The sequence below is a fragment of the Zingiber officinale genome, chromosome 1A (genome assembly GCF_018446385.1).
Source record: "Zingiber officinale cultivar Zhangliang chromosome 1A, Zo_v1.1, whole genome shotgun sequence".
NCBI lineage: Eukaryota > Viridiplantae > Streptophyta > Magnoliopsida > Zingiberales > Zingiberaceae > Zingiber > Zingiber officinale.
Window position 1 is genome coordinate 170,728,212 of NC_055987.1, and position 18,617 is coordinate 170,746,828.

At 34.3% G+C, this 18,617-nt stretch overlaps 1 protein-coding gene across 1 annotated transcript; it reads right to left on the minus strand.

The window, feature by feature from the left end:
* Positions 1-340: 340 nt before the first annotated feature.
* LOC122038401 lies at positions 341-18,301 on the minus strand. The gene is made up of 3 exons (XM_042598137.1): positions 18,085-18,301; positions 1,305-1,517; positions 341-1,106 (listed from the first exon to the last, which is right to left on the minus strand). Exons 1-3 carry the CDS (start codon positions 18,238-18,240, stop codon positions 453-455), a joined length of 1,023 nt encoding a protein of 340 aa, XP_042454071.1. The 5' UTR covers positions 18,241-18,301; the 3' UTR covers positions 341-452.
* Between the last annotated feature and the right edge of the window lie 316 nt (positions 18,302-18,617).

Genomic DNA, 18,617 nt, shown 5'->3' on the forward strand with positions numbered 1-18,617 from the left:
TGAAAATTTTTCTCCTTAATATCAGAATGAGCTAATTTACTTAAAACTCTGTCCAAGGATCAAAATCTAAAATGATACCAAACCACTTGAGGAACAATTGCACCAACCATCTCAACCAACTTAAAAGGTAAAATTGGGTTGAATTAGCATATAGGATTCCGTTGGCAACACCAAAAACCAGTGTTTAAATTTGGTTTGCTTGTATCAAACACAATTGATTAGATCAACCACTCGAGCAAACCAATACAAATTGATCAAAGGCGATTTACTTGGAAAATTAGACTTCTTATTCATCTAAATTTTCATTGTCGTGATCGTCATCCTCATGATGCTCTTTAGGTAGCACAAAAGGTCTTATGTATTTGGAATATTCATATCATTACATTTGCAAGATGCCCCCCTATTTCCATCAATTAATTTACTACGAATATACAGAAGGTACAAAATTTAATTCATACTTGAATATCCACAGTCTCACCAAAGTATTCTGACTCCAATTTTCTAAAAACTAACTCCACCGCCGAAGGGTCTACTTCAAAGCCAAAGTTTTCACCAGCATAATTTACAAACAAGTATTCCTTTGAGGACAATGGTGCAGGAAGCAGATCATATATACAATGCAGATCCAAGCTCGAGGGAGTGATGCAATCATCCTTTCTCAGAGAATAGTAGACATCAGCCAGTAGAAGCCAAATAAGGTCTGAATCAATCCGAGCAAGCGCTGATAATGCCCTAATAGAAGAAGCTCTTAAACTAGCCATGCCATTGCAAGCTATTCCTACAATAATGCCACTAATCTTTTTTAGGACAGTTCGTAATGCAGAAGAAGCTGTATCATCCAAGCATATCATTGTAATCATGTCCAGGACTGCGACTTGCACTTTTTGACTGGACATTTCAGCCATTGGTTCCTCCAAGGGAGAAGTATCTCTGTATGGAAGGAGTATTCTTTTGTCGTCTGATGGTATTTGCTTCCTTCGAAATGGAAAAGACACGAGTAATTTCCATATAATATTCCCATCATTGTGGAATCGGCGAATGAAAAAATCACCACCTCCTATTTGGACCCCTCTGTAAATCACTTGTAAGCATCTCTGGATGGTAGCCTGAAAAACATAAAAGAATGTATAGTCTAGCTAGATGTAAGGATACCAAGTCTCAAGTCTATTTTTACCAGTGTGTCAAAATTGACTACAGATGAAAATTCATCCGTCCTCAATAAAAGCAAGTATGGTTAGAAGAAAACAATCACATGTATTTCAAGAAAGGAAAAAAAACAAAATAGTGAGGTCCTAGTAACACACCACTGAAACCTTATTCTTAAGGCAAAGAATCAGATAAGGCCATATTTTGTTCATTGCCGGCAGCACTCTGTTTTCATCAGCCTCATCTTGAGAATCCATCTTACATTTCAGATCAGTTAGTGATAATAATTCAGTTGCTTCCACAATTGCTGCTTCAGTTTTTTTCTCGTGCTTGTAAGCTTCCTCCACTTTTGCAAGAGATACAGAAACATCCTATGAAAGAAATTTTACTTAAAATCCATGTAAAGAATAGCAAACAATATCAATGGTAACTGATTTAAATTGGAATATTAGTCTGCCAAGGACTCCATCTTTGTTAGCACTTTTATTTTTCTCATAAAAGTGCATATTTTAGTCATAGGGCAAAAACAAAAACGCAACGTTATGCATAATCTAAACAGAAGTAGGCTATCACCTGTATCATGTGGAAGTGGGAAATATTTGCCATGCCAAAAGTAGTAAAACTTAAACATCCTATATTCGACAAGTATTCTAATTGTTCATATGTGCTACTAATGGTTGAAATCAAGTTATTTTTTATTGTCAACAATATACAAGATGTAATATTATCCTTAATGCTCCAATATACACATTATTCATGAAGTTATGGAAAGTGTTAGGTCATGTTCCACCAAGTTGCTCATATTGGTCAATGTTCGACTCAACTGCTTAAATAGCTTTAATATGTTTAGCAAAGAGTTTAAGTTAGGTCTGCTTGTATGACTTGTATGTTCATGAAGTTTGCAGGAACTTTGTTAGATGCACATGAAACTCATGGAGCTTGTAATGACTAATTTAGCTTGATGGCTTATAGGTCCGCTGAAGATCAACGAAGGATGATATGAGATATCCAAAGGACCATAGGGGATAAGCAAAATTAAGTTGTGTCCGAAACTATGACAGTAACTGCACATAGAGTATGTAAGGGCATAGCAAAGGATGACATGTGGAACATGCCGAGGACTTGATGCATCCAAGAGACTAGGGGCATGACGCAAGTACTCTTGGATAAGTGTAAAGTTATGACAACTTGGTAAAATATGAGACTATGAGAGAATGTGTAATCTTGGGTCTCTAGGGTAGATTCTTACTTGGGGATAAACTTCACCAAGAACATGGGTATTTCAGGATCATAGTCAATTTTGAATTAAATTGATTAATTAATTTGGTTGCTTGGGTACTGACTAAGATACTCTACTTGCAAATAGAAATGTTTTGTCTACTAAAAAAGGATTCCAGTTCACTATCTGGGATCGAGTTGATTAGGTAGTCAACTAGATCTCGTTTGAATTTGAAAATAAAACCCTCTTCCTGAAGAGGGTCTTATCTAGTTTAGCAGACTGAAGAGGATTGAGTTGACTAGAATGTTTTCCAATTGATTGGATTGACATGAGATAACGATCTCGTGGTCAATGTTTCAATTGACTAACAAAGGAATAGAGTCAATTGGAATTAAACAAAATAGTTTGGGGAAACTTGTCCAAAGATGGATGGATTGAAGTCTATAAATAGAGGGTAAGGAGAGCTTGAAGCACAATAATAGATATCATTCTAAAGCATCTGCACAACTACACTTTTCACTATCCATTGTTTTATTATTTTATAGTATTTAATATTTAAGCCCACCATGGCCGGTATCAAAGCCCAGATGAGAAAGGATAAGGGTTATGTTAGGTTACTAGCCAACGTTGAATTTAGGCAAATGTTCAATGAACAAGCTTTAAATGGGATGCAAAATGAAAAAGTGGTCCAGATATTCTAATAGAGGTATGGCAATGCCTATGGAAATAAGGTATTAAATGACTTACAAAGTTATTTAACTTGATATTGAAAGCAACAAAAATGTATGATCAATGAAGGGTGAGTACTCTAATTTTCTTATATAAAAATGGAGTAGACGTATAAAAATGTGCAAACTGTAGGAATATTAAACTAATAAGTCATACCATGAAACTTTGGGAAAGAGTAATAGAATAAAGATTAGGGAGACCACGGTGACCGAAAACAATTTGGATTGATCCTTGGAAGGTCGACAATAGAAGATATACATCTTCTCAGATAACTAATTGAAAAGTATCGGGAATAAAAGCAAGATCTACACATAGTATTCGTTAACCTAGACAGTTTATAATAGAGTCTCGATAAAAATTATATAGAAAATTCTAGAAAAAAAGGTGCTAGCGTAGCATAAATTGAACTAATTAATATATGTATAAGGATGTAACGATAAGAGCATCCATATCAATTACCCTAAACTAAATTTTTACCTTAAATTTTACATTTTGCATTAAAAAACATCCGCATCAGGTACCCTACTCATTCCCTAAATATACATTTTATGAATAGTAGTTATTTAAATTTAGGGAATGGATTCCATTCCCTAAACATTAAAATATTATTTCTCTCTCCTCCCACTAATAATAAAAAATTTCTCTCTCCTTCCTCTGATAATAAAAAAATTCTCTCTCCTCTATCTCTTTCCTCCATCTAATAATAAAAAATATGAAGGAAAGAGAAAAAATAATAAAAAAAATAAATACATGGCAAATTATAGGGGATCTAACGTATCATGTAGTGAAAAATTGATATCTAAATTTAATAAAATAGTTCTTTTACCCTAAATTTTAGATTTTGGATGAGGATACTGATGTGGATGGTCTAAGAGTGAAGTCTTCAAGAGGATTAACCGAAACATTTCCCATAAAGATAGGATTACATCAAGGATCAACTTTAAGTCTCTATCTTTTTACACTAATCATAAACGAACTCACAGGATATATCCAAAACACAGTACCATGGTGCATGTTGTTTGTAAATGATATTGTTTTATTAGGTGCATGTTGTTTGCAAATGATATTGTTTTGTTAGATGAGACAGTTGAAAGGGTAAATGTTAAACTCGAATCTTGGCAGAAAATATTTTAGGTTTAGTAGAGTAAAGATAGAATATATAAAATTTAAATTTATCAATATTAAATGAAATGAGACAATTATTAAGATAAGAAATGATAAGTTGTCTGGAATTGAGAGGTTTAAGTATTTAGGATATTTTTTGCAAAAGGAGAGAGGGATTGAGAGAGATACCTTACATAAGAATACAAATAGGAAGGTTGAAATGGAGAGCGTCGAGTGTCTATATGATCGTAAAGTACCTCTAAATTATTGGCTATATAAAACGACAGTTAAACTTGCTATGTTATATGGTTGGACTAAAGATGAGAGTTACAGAGATGACGGTGTTGAGTTGGATATGTTGACATACGGAGATGTTTAGGATAAAAAATAAAAATATTAGAGAGAGTCAGGATTGCATCTATTGAGAGAGTATGGACATGTACTTCGACAACCAATAAATGCTTCAGTTAGGCGATGTAAAACTATAACAAATATGCACATATGAAGAGGAAGATAAAAAAAAACTTGATTAGCAATAATAAAATTTATTAAAATATAGATAATGATATAGTTCCCACCTAGTATGATAAAGCTTGTTTATTGTATAGATAATCATACAGTAGGGGATAGAGCACAATGATGTAGAAATATTCATATAATCAACCTCACCTAGTAGGATAAGACTTGGTTGTTGTCAGTGTTAAAAATTTCGTTTCGTGCAGGGCGAAACGGGCGAAACTTACCATTCCGCCCGCGCACCGAAACCGGCACCAGTATACCTACCATTTCGTGTGATGTCATCGCGTGCACGCGACAGAGGAATCACGCGTGCTCGTCGTTATGCGACAATCAAGCATGCTCGTCGCGTGACAAAAGGCTTGTCGCGATTCCATCGCGACAGGCGGAGGAGTCGCGGGACTCCTCCGACGGCCCCGGAGGAGTCACGGGACTCCTCCAGCAGCGGCGGAGGAGTCGCGGGACTCCTCCGACGGCCCCGGAGGAGCCGCGGGACTCCTCCGACGGCACCGGAGGAGTCGCGGGACTCCTCCAACGGCGGCGGAGGAGTCGCGCGACTCCTCCAACGGCGGCGGAGGAGTCGCGCGACTCCTCCGACAGCCCCGGAGGAGTCCTGCGACTCCTCCGGTGGCGCCGGAGGCGTCCCTCGCGACTCTCCAGTGCCGCCGGAGGAGCGTGCAGCGAGAAATCGAATTTAGGTTTTAAAAATTAAATATTTTGATTTAATTAATTCAAATATTTCCTAAGGCAAGTGTGATATTCCGAAGAGGCTTTTATAAAGCCTAATTAAATTATCCTAATAAAATATAAATATATTTAATTTTTTTTAAAATAAATTTTATTAATTAATATTCTGAAAATTAATTTTACTAATTTAAATTTTATTTAAAAATTTTTAAAAAATAAAAAATTCTAATAAATGAGATTAATATTTTGATATTTTTTAATTATTTTATTTTTTCAGTTTTACTATTTAATTAATATTTTAATTTTTTTAACCATTTTAAATATATATTATTTAAAATAATAATTAACTTAAATAAATAAATAAATAGTTAATTTATACAATTATTATACCTAATGTAGTATTTTTTAATTAATTTATATACTTATTATAGAAAAAATATAGAATCAATTTAAAATTTAGATCCATGAATATTAGGATGTTTAGCTTTTTTACTTTTAAAATTCTTATTTCCTGACCATATAAAACATATATTTTTATCTTAGAATGTCTCTACTAATCTGCTTAGGAAATATTATATGTCCTTTATTTAAAAATTTTTGATAAAGGTTTGTTAAATTTATGATCCATAATAAAACACTTATAATCTTCTACCCCTATGATTATTCTAAATTGAGATAGTTGAATTATTATTATTAGAAAATTATTTCAAATTTAAATTAAAAAATACCGAAACCTTATCAGCACGGCACGATACGATACTAAAACCGTATCGTTCCGGTCTGAGACCGAAACCTCGACACGGGTCGAGATTTTAAACCTTGGTTGTTGTTGTATATTATTTCATATTTAGAACATAAGATTTATACCTGTGTTGTTAAAGGCGCACCGAGGCGTCAGGCGCACAAGGCGCTGGGAAAAACGCCTCTTCCCACGAGAGGCGGCCGCTGTTCGTCAGGCACGCGCCTGGGCGCGCCTGGTGCGCCTTTGCACCTCAACGAAGGTGCGATCGAGGCGCGATCGTGAACAAATCTGGATTTTAAACCAAAAAAACATTCCAAACCAACTTTGTTTGGAATTAGGGCCCGGGAAACAAGAGAAGAAAAGAACGCAGGAAGGGAAGAAGAGAACGCAAGAAGAAGAAGAAAAGGATAAAAGGGAAGAAGAAAAGAACGCAAGAAGAAGAGGAACTCATTCCTGTCCGCCGCCGCCATCGTTGAGTCACGCAATCGCTGAGTTGCGTCGTCGCCCAAGTATGTTTTCCTTCTTTTTTCTGTTTTTCTGTTCTTCACTTCTTCTCTTCTTCTTTTTCGTCTGTTATCATCTTCTTCTTCTCTTCTTCTCTTCGCTTCTTCTGTTATTTCTTTTCTTCTTTTTCGCTTCTTCGTTTTCACTTTTCAATTTTTCTTCGTTTCTTATTCTTCTTTTCTTATCTTTGTTCTGTATCTTCTTTTCTTCTGCTCGTTCTTTTTTTTATTTGGGTTGCTGGTTCATGTTCTTGCTGTGCTGTTGTCAGATTTTGTTTTGTTTTTCCTATTTTTTTCATTTTTGAAGGTTGTGTTTTTTCTTCCTATTGATGTCCGGTTTTGGATTTTTTTGTACTGTTTTTCTGTTTTTACTGGTTCGTATTGGTGCTGCTGTCCGATATTTCATTCTTTTTTACTGTTTTTTCATTTTTGTTTCTCTTGTTTTGCTTTTTGTTTTTTACTGTTTTGCTATTGCTGGTACAGACTGTACACTACTTTTCTATTGCTGGTACAATGGTACTATATTGATTTTTTAAAAAAAAAATTCAGACTATTTGCTTGTTCATTATCATGGAAGGTAGTAGTGATACTCCAACATATATATCAAAAGATCCAGGATGGAATTATTTTCAAAGAGTTAATTCGAATAATAAAAATAATTTAATTTGTAACTTTTGTCAAAAAAATTACAAAAGGGGGTATCTATGGTGCAAAACATCTTGTTGGGGGTTTCGAAATACTACGACTTGCAAAAAATGTCCGCCTCATGTACGTGAAGAAATTAAAAATTTCAAGGAGAAAAAGACGGAGAAAAGTAATCTTTCTAAACTTGCAACATTGGACTTTGAGGATATAGACCCTCTTGGTGATAATATTGATATGGATGATATTGAAGCTAAAGTTGTGCCGCCTATAAGTACAAGTATAAGTTCTAGATCAGTGAATATACAAAAAAGACCCAGACAAATAGGTCTAATGGATACGTATTTTGCTCCTAATGTAAAAAAAAAATGTTGAAAGTGGAAGGGAAAAGAAAGGCAAACTACGATAAATGAGACATACAAGAAAGAATTGAGGGAAAAAGCTTGTATGGTCATAACTGAGTGGATGTATGATGCGGCAAATCCTTTTAATGTCGTTAAGTATTCAAGTTTCAAAAGAATGTTGGACTTGGTTGGCCAATATGGTATAGGTCTAAAAGGACCTAATTATCATGAGGTGCGGGTTCCTTTTCTAAAAAAGGTTGTTGATAGTGTGACAAATGATTACATTAAGTCGTATGAAACATAATAGGCCAAGTATGGTTGTAGTTTGATGGCAGATGGGTGGACAGACAAAAGGCAGAGAACATTAATTAATTTTTTAGTGAATTCTCCTAAAGGTTCAGTTTTCATCGAATCGGTTGATGCTTCTAATTATGCAAAGATTGGAGAGAAAATATTTCAATTGCTTGATCGATTAGTGCAAGTAACAATGTGCTTGCTAGTAAGAATCTATTTAATTCTTTCTTATCAATATGTTTTTTCTTATATATGTTAAACTTATCTACTTTTCTAACTTCTTTTGTAGGAAAATTATTAGAAGCAAAAAGGCCACATTTGTATTGGACTCCTTGTGCTGCTCACTGCATCAACTTGATCTTAGAAGATATTGGGAAATTGCCTGATTTTAAAGCAACATTGAAGAAGGCAATGAGTGTGAATGCTTACATTTATGTTCGCCCGCATGGTAAATATGTTGAGGTAATTCACAAGACAAAAAGAGTTTTGTCGGGTGGGTGTCACAAAATTTGCTACTACTTTTCTCACTCTTGAAAGGATGCACCTACAGAAGTAAAATTTAAGAAAAATGTTCATTTCAAAGGATTGGACAGAGAGTAAATGGGCAAAAGAAGCGGCGAGGAAGAAGGTAGCTAAAATCATCATGACACTTAGATTTTGGAGCAGTATTGTGCATGTTTTAAAGATATATGGCCCTTTAATCCGTGTTCTGACACTGGTTGATGGCGAAAGAAAACCTGCAGTGGGCTATATTTATGAGGCTATGGATAGGGCAAAAGAAACAATTATGAAGGTCTTTAAGGAGAAAGAAGAGAAATACAAAGAAGTGTTTGAGATCATTGATACGAGATGGGAATGTCAACTTCATCGGTCTTTGCATGCTGCAGGACATTATTTGAATCCAGAATATTTTTATTCATACACAGATTCAAATATCCGTGGAGAAGTGGTGAATAGTTTGTTTGAAACTATGGAGAGATTGGTTTCAAGTGCTGTCGAGCAAGATAAAATCACTACCCAGCTCTCTATATATCGAAAGGCAGAAGGGCTATTTGGGAGGAATGTGGCAATTAGACATAGAAGAGCATTATCTCCAGCAAAATGGTGGGAATGCTATGGAGCAAATACCCTAGAATTGCAAAAGTTTGCTATTACAGTGCTTAGCCTCACTTGTAGTACTTCTGGTTGTGAGCGCAATTGGAGTGTATTTGAGCAGGTATGTAATAAATATAAATGTTTAATACTATTAGTATGTTACTTTTATAAGTAGAAAATATTCTTTGCTATTTTATTATATTTATTATGATTTTTAACATTTTGTAGATTCACAGCAAAAAAAAGAATAGGCTAGCTCAGCAGCGCTTAAATAATTTGATATTTGTGAAATACAATCGTGCTTTAAAACTTCGGTATGATGCACGTGATAAGATTGACCCCATCTCTTTGACAGATATTGATGATAGTAATGAATGGTTGATGGGTAGAATGGATGGAGAAAGTGATAATGAAGAAGATGAGTTGGTTTTTGAAGATGATGACTTGACATGGGATGTCGTTGCTAGGGCTAGTGGAGCTGAAGCTGAATATTATACTAGAGGAAAAAATATTGCATCCATGACGTCTAGTTCACATGTTAGGCCTAAACAAGTCGAGAAGGGAAATACATCTTCCTCTATGAGACACTCATCTCTAAGACTTAGAGATGAAGAAGAAGAAGAAGAAGAAGAAATTGAATCTGAAGAAGATGAAGATAAAGAAGAAGAAGAATACAATGAGGATGATCTTGAGCTTAATGATTAATTTGACTTATTACGCTTGTTTTGATGAACTTTGTTAGTTTAAATTAGAAAGTTGAAACTTGGAAATTTGAAACTTTTATTAATTTTATCATGGTGTTATTTTTCTTGTCATATTTGATATTGATATGTGTGGAATATTAATAATTATCATATTTGACATATTATATGAGTGTGTCAATAGTTTAGTAGTCATCAACCTCATGTTCAAGAGGCGCGCGCCTCGCGCCTCGGGCTCTAGGAGCCCTTTGCGCCTCGATGCGCCTCTAACAACAAAGTTTATACCTTTATTCACAACTATTAGTTTTTCTATCTTTGTAAAAGAACAATTTTGTAGGAGTTTTCTCCCCCTCTAAAAAGGTTTCATAGGAAAATAGTGAAGTTTTTTTGAGAGATGACTCACTTTGAGAGGCCATAGAGAATTGGAGTTCCAAACCATAAATTATATAGTTAGTGCTTTGATTATCTTGTTCTATTTCTTTACTATTTCCATTGCACTTGTGCTCAATAAGAACTTGCAAGGAAAAAAAAATGTCAAGGGTTATCACTCCAACTCATCTACGACTCCTATCAGAAAGATCATAAGAGATTAATAAGCTAGCTCAAATTTCCAAGTTGTGAAAGGATAGCGAATTTTGTTCTTAATGTTGGTGGGAAACCCACTAATTTTTCCATCCTTGGATGTATGATCAGTGTTTGTGGCAAAGTGCAGTTAATGTGAAACAAATAATAATCCATAATAGAAAAATAAATTCAATTAGGAGACGCATGTATCCTAAAAGTGATTAAGCACCACATGTAAGGGTGACATTAGACGGGCATTCAAAACCTATAGTCTATAAAAGGGGGCCACTTGGAGACCTTAGATTTTGTAAAAGATAGACAAGGTTTGAGTCAAACTACTAAGCTAGTCATGATTTAAAATCAAGTGTCGTACCAAGTGACACGAGCAAAATATTTCATTTCGCTCGTCGTACAGCATGATGCCAACACTGGCACACCTTTTGGTCACTAAGGAGGCTTCGTGCGAACCCCACGGCGGCACAGAGGCCTCGCGTGAGCCGGGAGCGAGTAGTTTTTTTTTTCAATTTTCAATTTTCAATTTTCTTTGCAATTTTTAAAAAAATTTAACGGTTATTTTTTGAATTTTTTTAATGATTAATTCTTTCCCTCTTAATTTTTTCTTATTTTTAAAAAAGTATCGAAACCGTATCAGCAAGGTCAGAAACAATATCAAAACTATATCGTTCCGATCATAAATCCAAACTTTGATATGACTCAAAATTTTACTTCTAGTTTGATAGTTCAATTATTTGAACTCATCATTACCATTCTGATTTGGTATAACCATGAAAATAGAGCATCTAGACTTTGAATATCACTCCATATGGCCTAAGAAATTTAATATCATAAAAAGTGGAAACATTTATGCAGAATAAAAACAATCTTCGGAGAGCCTAAATTTCTTCATCATTGTAGATAGGATAAAGATTCATGCAAGGAGCTATTCTCCATGAGACCTAATTAAACAATGTATTGTAAGTATAAATGAAAGAAAAGTTTTTAATAAATTCATTAATCAGCTGATAAAGAGCTCATTATGTATGCATGGAATGATGAATAAGCACACTTAACATCCTTTGTACGGGATAAACATAAAAATTGATGAGGTCAGCATCTAAGTGTGGGAATAATCTACGCTAAACAATTTTGTAGTTGTTTGTTTAGAGATTGCATGTATTATATAAATACAATGTGCACAGTGTTTTTTATTGATAAACTAAATGTCGAATTGCATATTTGAAGCTCAAACTTGGACAGATACGTGATGTGTTCAAGTTGAAAAAGTTCTTTAACAAACACAGCTGAACATGACAGCTAGGTTCATCTCTCTTACAGGCCTAACAGTAGGTTAAAACTTTGGATCCATTTACTAAGAGCAGACAATACATTCAGAATTATTTCATGAATGTGATATCTGATGGCAAAGTTTTATTAACATCCATATCAATCTCAAATTAAGAATAGATTCAGTGGTGAGATACCAAGACAACCAAGCAAGTATACCAACTTGTAGCACATGCTATTCATTAACAAATAAAACAATTAGTAAACGTGACTCAAGTTGAATTTCCAATATTTGTGAATACCAGTATGGCAATTATTTAAATCATGTCTAGTAGGTAGCTACTAGAAAGGCATATATATCCAGTCCTCTTTTTAAAAAAATCTTATGTTCAGCAAAAACCCAATCTCATCCGCTATCTCCACTCTCCATGAGCAAGCAGCAACCACTCTCACAGCCACAACTATTATTGTTCCCCACCACCACAACCATTTGTCTTCTGTCTATAAGATTGCTCCCCATTGAAGGGCAGCTAAACCTGACCCCTTCAGTAGTCAACCAACACACAACCTTGTAGCTGCCACCACCTGGAACAACCTCTTCCTTGGTCTGACTACCCCTATAGCCCTAACCTCTGCTAGTCTGTAGTTGCCATTCTATGCCTATGATTGTCATCTCATATCCTTCTCCACAGCTATTTACACTTCCTGCATGCACCTCTTTCCATCCAACTAGCCATACATCGCAGTGCAGTTGAATCTCTCCAATCTAATTAGGAAGAAAATGATCCCCCTCCATATCAATTTGGTCCATTGTGTTAGGCACATGGTTTGAAATCTTATATCGTACTGGGTGAATCAATTGAAAGTATCTTTCTAATAAATTATCAAAACTTGATATTACTTGGCATAGAGAATGTCTTTAGTGTCTTGTCAATCATGTCAATAAATATCATTTTGTCAATATTCGACACCCCATGGCAGATTAAAACATAGGTGTAAATGAATTGAAATAATATTATTATTTTACTTTAGCTTGTCTTCATACAAGAAAATGCTAAAAGATAGAAACAAAGTTTGAACTTGAGTAATATTAAGTATACAACTGTTTTGTCGTTTTCTTTTTTTATATCTCCTTCCTTCTACCTCTAATTTTCTCGGCATGATACATCGGAATGTTGGCACCATCTCGAAACAATATCATTGCAATTAAAGATCAAAACTTCGACATAGTTTGAGATTTTAAATCTTTGTTAGGCAACCAACGACATCTTTTAGGTAGGGAATCTATCCCCTTTCCTCTGTATCAGGAGGATACAAAGTAGATGGTAGTAGTTGTTGCGCAATGTAGCAGCAAACTACCAATCCATGGCAAGATTAGTGGGTACTTGGTGATTAGTGTAATGGTGTGAGTGTAATTGGTGAGTGGGTGATTGAAGATTAAAGATAGAATTGTAGTGAACATAGTGATGCCTTCTTATGGATGGCAACGATTGTATATACCAAAGGATATTGAATCGATTTTTTCATGTTGATAACAATGTGGTTATGTTGACATGATGAGTGGTTGTGCAGTGTATTATTGTGCATTTTATGTTGGGAGTCCTGAGGTTGTTTGTGAATGAAGCCATTATACCAAGTTAGAGGTGAATAAAAAAAGAATGATTTGAGTTGAGACTGAGGAAAGTAGTTGAGTAATAGCAGACCGAGTTAAGCTAAATGAGGAATTAAATTTGGGTGGACCAATGTAGGCAGTTGACTAGCTTTAACCAAGTATTGTGCAAGGTTTTATTTATGGGTATTGGATCTTACGAAGTACACTCACATAAGCATTTAGACTCTTCTAATTGTCTCACTCTAATCAAGCTTTTGAACACCACTTGCTTTTTAAATCAATTACATCATGCTAAAGCTTAATACAATTACTTGTTTGACTATCTTACAGATTGTTATTTACTTATTTGACTCATGATGTTATAAACTAGTTTTATTTCATGTTGTCTTGCATACAAAATTAGCATGCAATTATATAAGTTGATATACTATATTGCTACTTGTTTCGTTGCATCTTGAACATGTATGCTTGTCGACTTATCACATGGCATGACTAGGACATGAAAATTACTTCTGCGTTACACAGTTTAGAAAAGTAAACAATCATGCTGTGCTTACTAGGGGCATGGTAGAAATAAGAGGTGACATGATAGTATAACTTATTTCACCTTGCACACTTCAAGAACACATCCTTTGGCTTAACAAATAATTTGTATATGGCCCTTGCAGTGGTACTTATGTGAACCTAAATCACAAGTTGTCTTAAAGGTTTTGTCATCCTTAACAGTGCAGCACCAAGTGAATTGCTAGATGCACATGATTAGGCTACCATGGTTACCGATGTTGTACCACTCTTTACTACAACTTCAAGAGTTAGGTTCCTACTCACGATTAAGGTTTAACATATAGGCAGTCATATGTTGTTACAGTACATAGATGTAAGAATGTTAATAATTACACGATTAGCAGTTATGCTACATTGTGAATTAGCAAAGGTGCACATGTAGGTTGATGTAACTAACATACATAGTTACATTCTCTTTCCTGATTTACAAGTTCGTGGTGTGCTATCATACTAGTTGCATTCATACTCAGTCTTTGATGTTGACTCCCCTTTCCTGCCTCCAAGATCATGAGAAGAGAATGCTTCAAGTCTGCATTTGATTCAAGGTAATCTCTGTGTATCAGACCCTATTCCAAGGATGAATCACATATTTGAGGATTTTGAATATCTGAATTCATTTTATTTTATTATTTATCTTTAGTGCCACATGAACTTCATTAACTCCGCCCATGACAACCGGCCATGCCCGGTCCCAAGCTCGGATAAAGGAGGAGGGTTGCGTTAGGTTGCCAGCTAGCGATAAAACTATGACAAATATTCAATGAATGAATCCATTAAATTATTGTGCTAATGTTAGGTTGTTCCCCGGAAGGAACACGTTGCAGTATCTGACTGTAACATCTTGACAAAGACTGCTACATCTCCAGAACTCGGGTGTAGTGTTAAATATGCAAGAGTTCGCATTACAGGGTCCGACTATAACGTATCAGATAGCTACATCTCCATGAGAACTTAGGTGTAGTGTTAAATAGACAAGAGTTCTCACATCATAGGTTGGATAAGAATAAATATGATAGGAAAACTAATAATCTAAAATTTGGAACATAGAACATAGAACATAGGAACCCTCATTGGTAAATCAATGGAGGTAGTAGATATGATGATTAGGAGAAGAATTAGTATTTTGTGTGTACAAGAGACAAAATGGATAGGTGAGAAGGCAAAGATGATAGAGAACTCAGGTTTTAAGTTATGGTACACTGGAAAAAGTAAAGTAAGAAATGAAGTGGGTATTATCGTATATAGTTCGTTAAAGGATGAAGTTGTAAGAGTAATTAGAAAAGGGGATAGAATTATAGCCCTTAAAATAATAGTGGCGAAAGAAACTATGAACATAATTAGCATATATGCACCGCAAGTAGGATTAGATGAAGCTACCAAATCAAGATTTTGGACGACTTAGATGAAATATTAAAAAATATTCCATCAAATGAAATGATTTTAATAGGAAGTGATCTAAATGGGCATGTCAGAGTGAAAAATGAGGAATATGATAGGGTGCATGGGAGTTATGAGTTTCGAACAAGAAATGAGGAAGGGAAATTATATTAAATTTTGCGATAGCATATGACCTTATATTAGCTAATACGTTTTTTAAGAAAAGAGAAGAACACTTAATCACGTTCAAAAGTGGGAATAATAAATCGTAAATTGACTTTCTTATGGTTAGGAAGAAGGATAGAAAGATTTGTAAAGATTGAAATGTCATCCCTAGAGAAAGCTTAGGGTGTGTTTAGTTTGCATGTTTTCCATTTTCATTTTCTAGAAAACGCGTGTTTTCCAGAAAATAGAAAATGACTTTTAGACATTCTCTATTTTTTTAGAAAATGCTATCTATTTTTTTAGAAAACAAACATAGAAAATGCAAACCAAACACCATTTTTTAGAAATGCGTATTTTTCAGAAAATGAAAATAGAAAACCAATAAACCAAGCGCACCCTTAACTACCCAACATAGGTTAGTAGTGTTAGATATACGCCTCAAGCATAATATTAATAGAAAGAAAATATATACGATTCTTAGAATTAAGTAGTGAAAGTTAAAGGATGGAAAACAAAATATATTTAAGGAGAAGATAAGAGTACAAGCATTAGGTGAAATACACAGTGATTCTTATATAACATGAGATAAAATGGTATCAAAGTTGAAAACAGTAGCTAAGAGTGTATTCAATGAGTCAAAGGGAGATGCACCATTAAGTAAAGAATCTTGGTGGTAGAATGAGAAAGTATAAGAGAAAGTGATGAAACAATGAATAACTTATAAGGAATTATATATTTGTAAGAACGAGGAAAACTTAAAAAAATATACAATAGCCAAGAAAGAAACTAAAAGAGTAGTGAATGAAGCAAAAAATGAAACTTTTGAACGATTATATTAAAAATTGGATACAAAAGAAGGGGAAAGAGACATTTATAAAATAGCTAAAGTGAGATAAAGAAAAACAAAAGATCTTATCCAAATAAAATGTATTAAAGATAAATGTAATAGAGTACTAGTAAATGAGGGAGAAATAAAAGAGTGATGGAAGAGGTATTTTCATCAACTTTTTAATGAAAATTTGGGTGATCAACTTAACTTAGGTAATTTAAGTAGGTCAAATAAACATAGAAATTTAAATTTTTATCGTAGAGTTCAAATTTCAAAAGTAAAACAAGCTTTAAATGGGATGCACAATGGAAAAGTCATTGGAACAGATGATATTCCGATAGAGGTATGAAAATGCCTAAGGAAACAAGGTATTGGATGACTTATAAAATTATTTAACATGAAATTGAAAACGAAAAAAACGTCTGATTCATGGAAGATATGTACTCTAGTTCCCTTATATAAGAATAGGAGAGACATACAAAATTGTGCAAACTATAGAGGTATTAAGCTAATGAGTTATACCATGAAACTTTGGAAAAAACTAATAGAAAAAAGATTAAGGAAGGTGACCACGGTGATCGAAAATCAATTTGAGTTCATGCCTGGAATGTCGACAATAGAAACTATACATCTTAGACAATTAATTGAAAAGTATCGGGAGCAAAAACAAGAACTACACATGGTATTCATTGACTTAGAAACAATTTATGATAGAATCCTAAGAGAAATTATATGGAGAATTCTAGAAAGGAGAGGTGTTAGCATAACAAATATTGAACTAATTAAGGATATGTGCGATGATGTAACGACTAGAGTAAAGACTTCATACAGCGTAACTGAAATATTTCCAACAAAGATAGGGTTACATCAAAGATCAACTCTAAGTCCCTATCTTTTTACACTAATTATGGGCGAATTCACTGCGCACATTCAAGATACAATATTGTGGTGCATGTTGTTGCATATTGTTTGTAGATAATATTATTTTGGTAGATGAAACACGTGAAGAAGCAATTGCTAAGCTAGAATCTTGGCGGGAAACACTAGAAGGGAAAGATTTTAGGCTTAGTAGATTAAAAACAGAATATATGAAATTTAAGTTCAGAAATATTAGAAGTAATGAGACAATTGTTAAGATACAAAAGGACGAGTTGGCTGGAACTGAGAGCTTTAAATATTTAGAATCATTTTTGTAAAATAATGGAGGGATTGCGAAAGATGTCTTACATAGAATATAAGCAGGATTGGGAGCGTCGAGTGTTTTATGTGACGTAAGTACCTCTAAAACTTAAAGGAAAGTTTTATAAAACCGCAGTTAGACATGCTATGTTATATGAGCTGAATGTTGGGCTATGACTCAAGCATATGAGAAGAAAATGAGAGTTGCAAAGATGAGGATGTTAAGGTAAATGTGTGGACATACGAGGATGGACAAAATAAAAAATGAAAGCATTAGAGAGAAAGTCGGAGTTGCATCTATTGAGGGAAAACTTCGAGAGACACGTTTAAGATGATACGAGTATGCACTTAGACGACTAATAAATGATGTGAAATGACAAGCACGCATATCAAACTAAGACAAAAAAAAAACTTGGTTAGCAACAATAAAACAATAAAATTTATTTAAGTATAGATGATGATATAATAGGAGATAGAACTCAGTGGTGTAAAAGGATTCATAAAGTCAAACTCACCTAGTGGGATAAAGCTTGGTTATTGTTATTGTTGTTATTGATTGTATAGAATTTATCTCATCACATAAAGAATGTTCCACTCTAAGTGGCAAAGCAATGGCCACAGATATTCCAAGCTAATGAACACGGAGACCTCTAACATGCATGCGCTATGTATGAAAAAGAAGAGAATTGGGTAGTACAAATTAAAAGCTAGTGTAGCACATCAATTTACTGCTAGAAAGTACATGCTTGAACTGAATTTGAATAATCTCTATCAAAATTCTCAAGTACCTCAATAATGTCGAGTGCCACTAGACAAGCTGGTTCTTTTTGAGAAGAAACCAGTGGCACTGCAACTTTTAAGCATGATCCAACAAGAGATCCAATTATTCTTCTGTAGCTTCTCATCTTAGCAAGTTTAGACACCAGTTGCTCCCAGTCCGCCATGTGGAGAGTAACATCATCAAAACTATTGGATGCCTTTTCTGATTACATCGACATTCAAGTTAAAAGTCAACAAAGCATTATTATCGGAATATGAACAAAAAATACATTACAACCAGTGAAGAGAACCTTCGAAGACTACATAAAATGAATTAGCAAGCACATAAAAACAGTGAACACTAAAAGAATAAATATGATAGTGATTAATGACAATATTGTTTGAGTGAGAAGAGGCAAAATAAAAATGGCTTCCACTCAAAGAGCGCAACAGTCATCACCCATTTCCAATTTTCAATTTCAAACAGAGAAATTCAGAATTTCAAGTATCTAATCATCAGCAGGAAGGAGTTATAAACTATTAACTATTGGAGTATGTTACA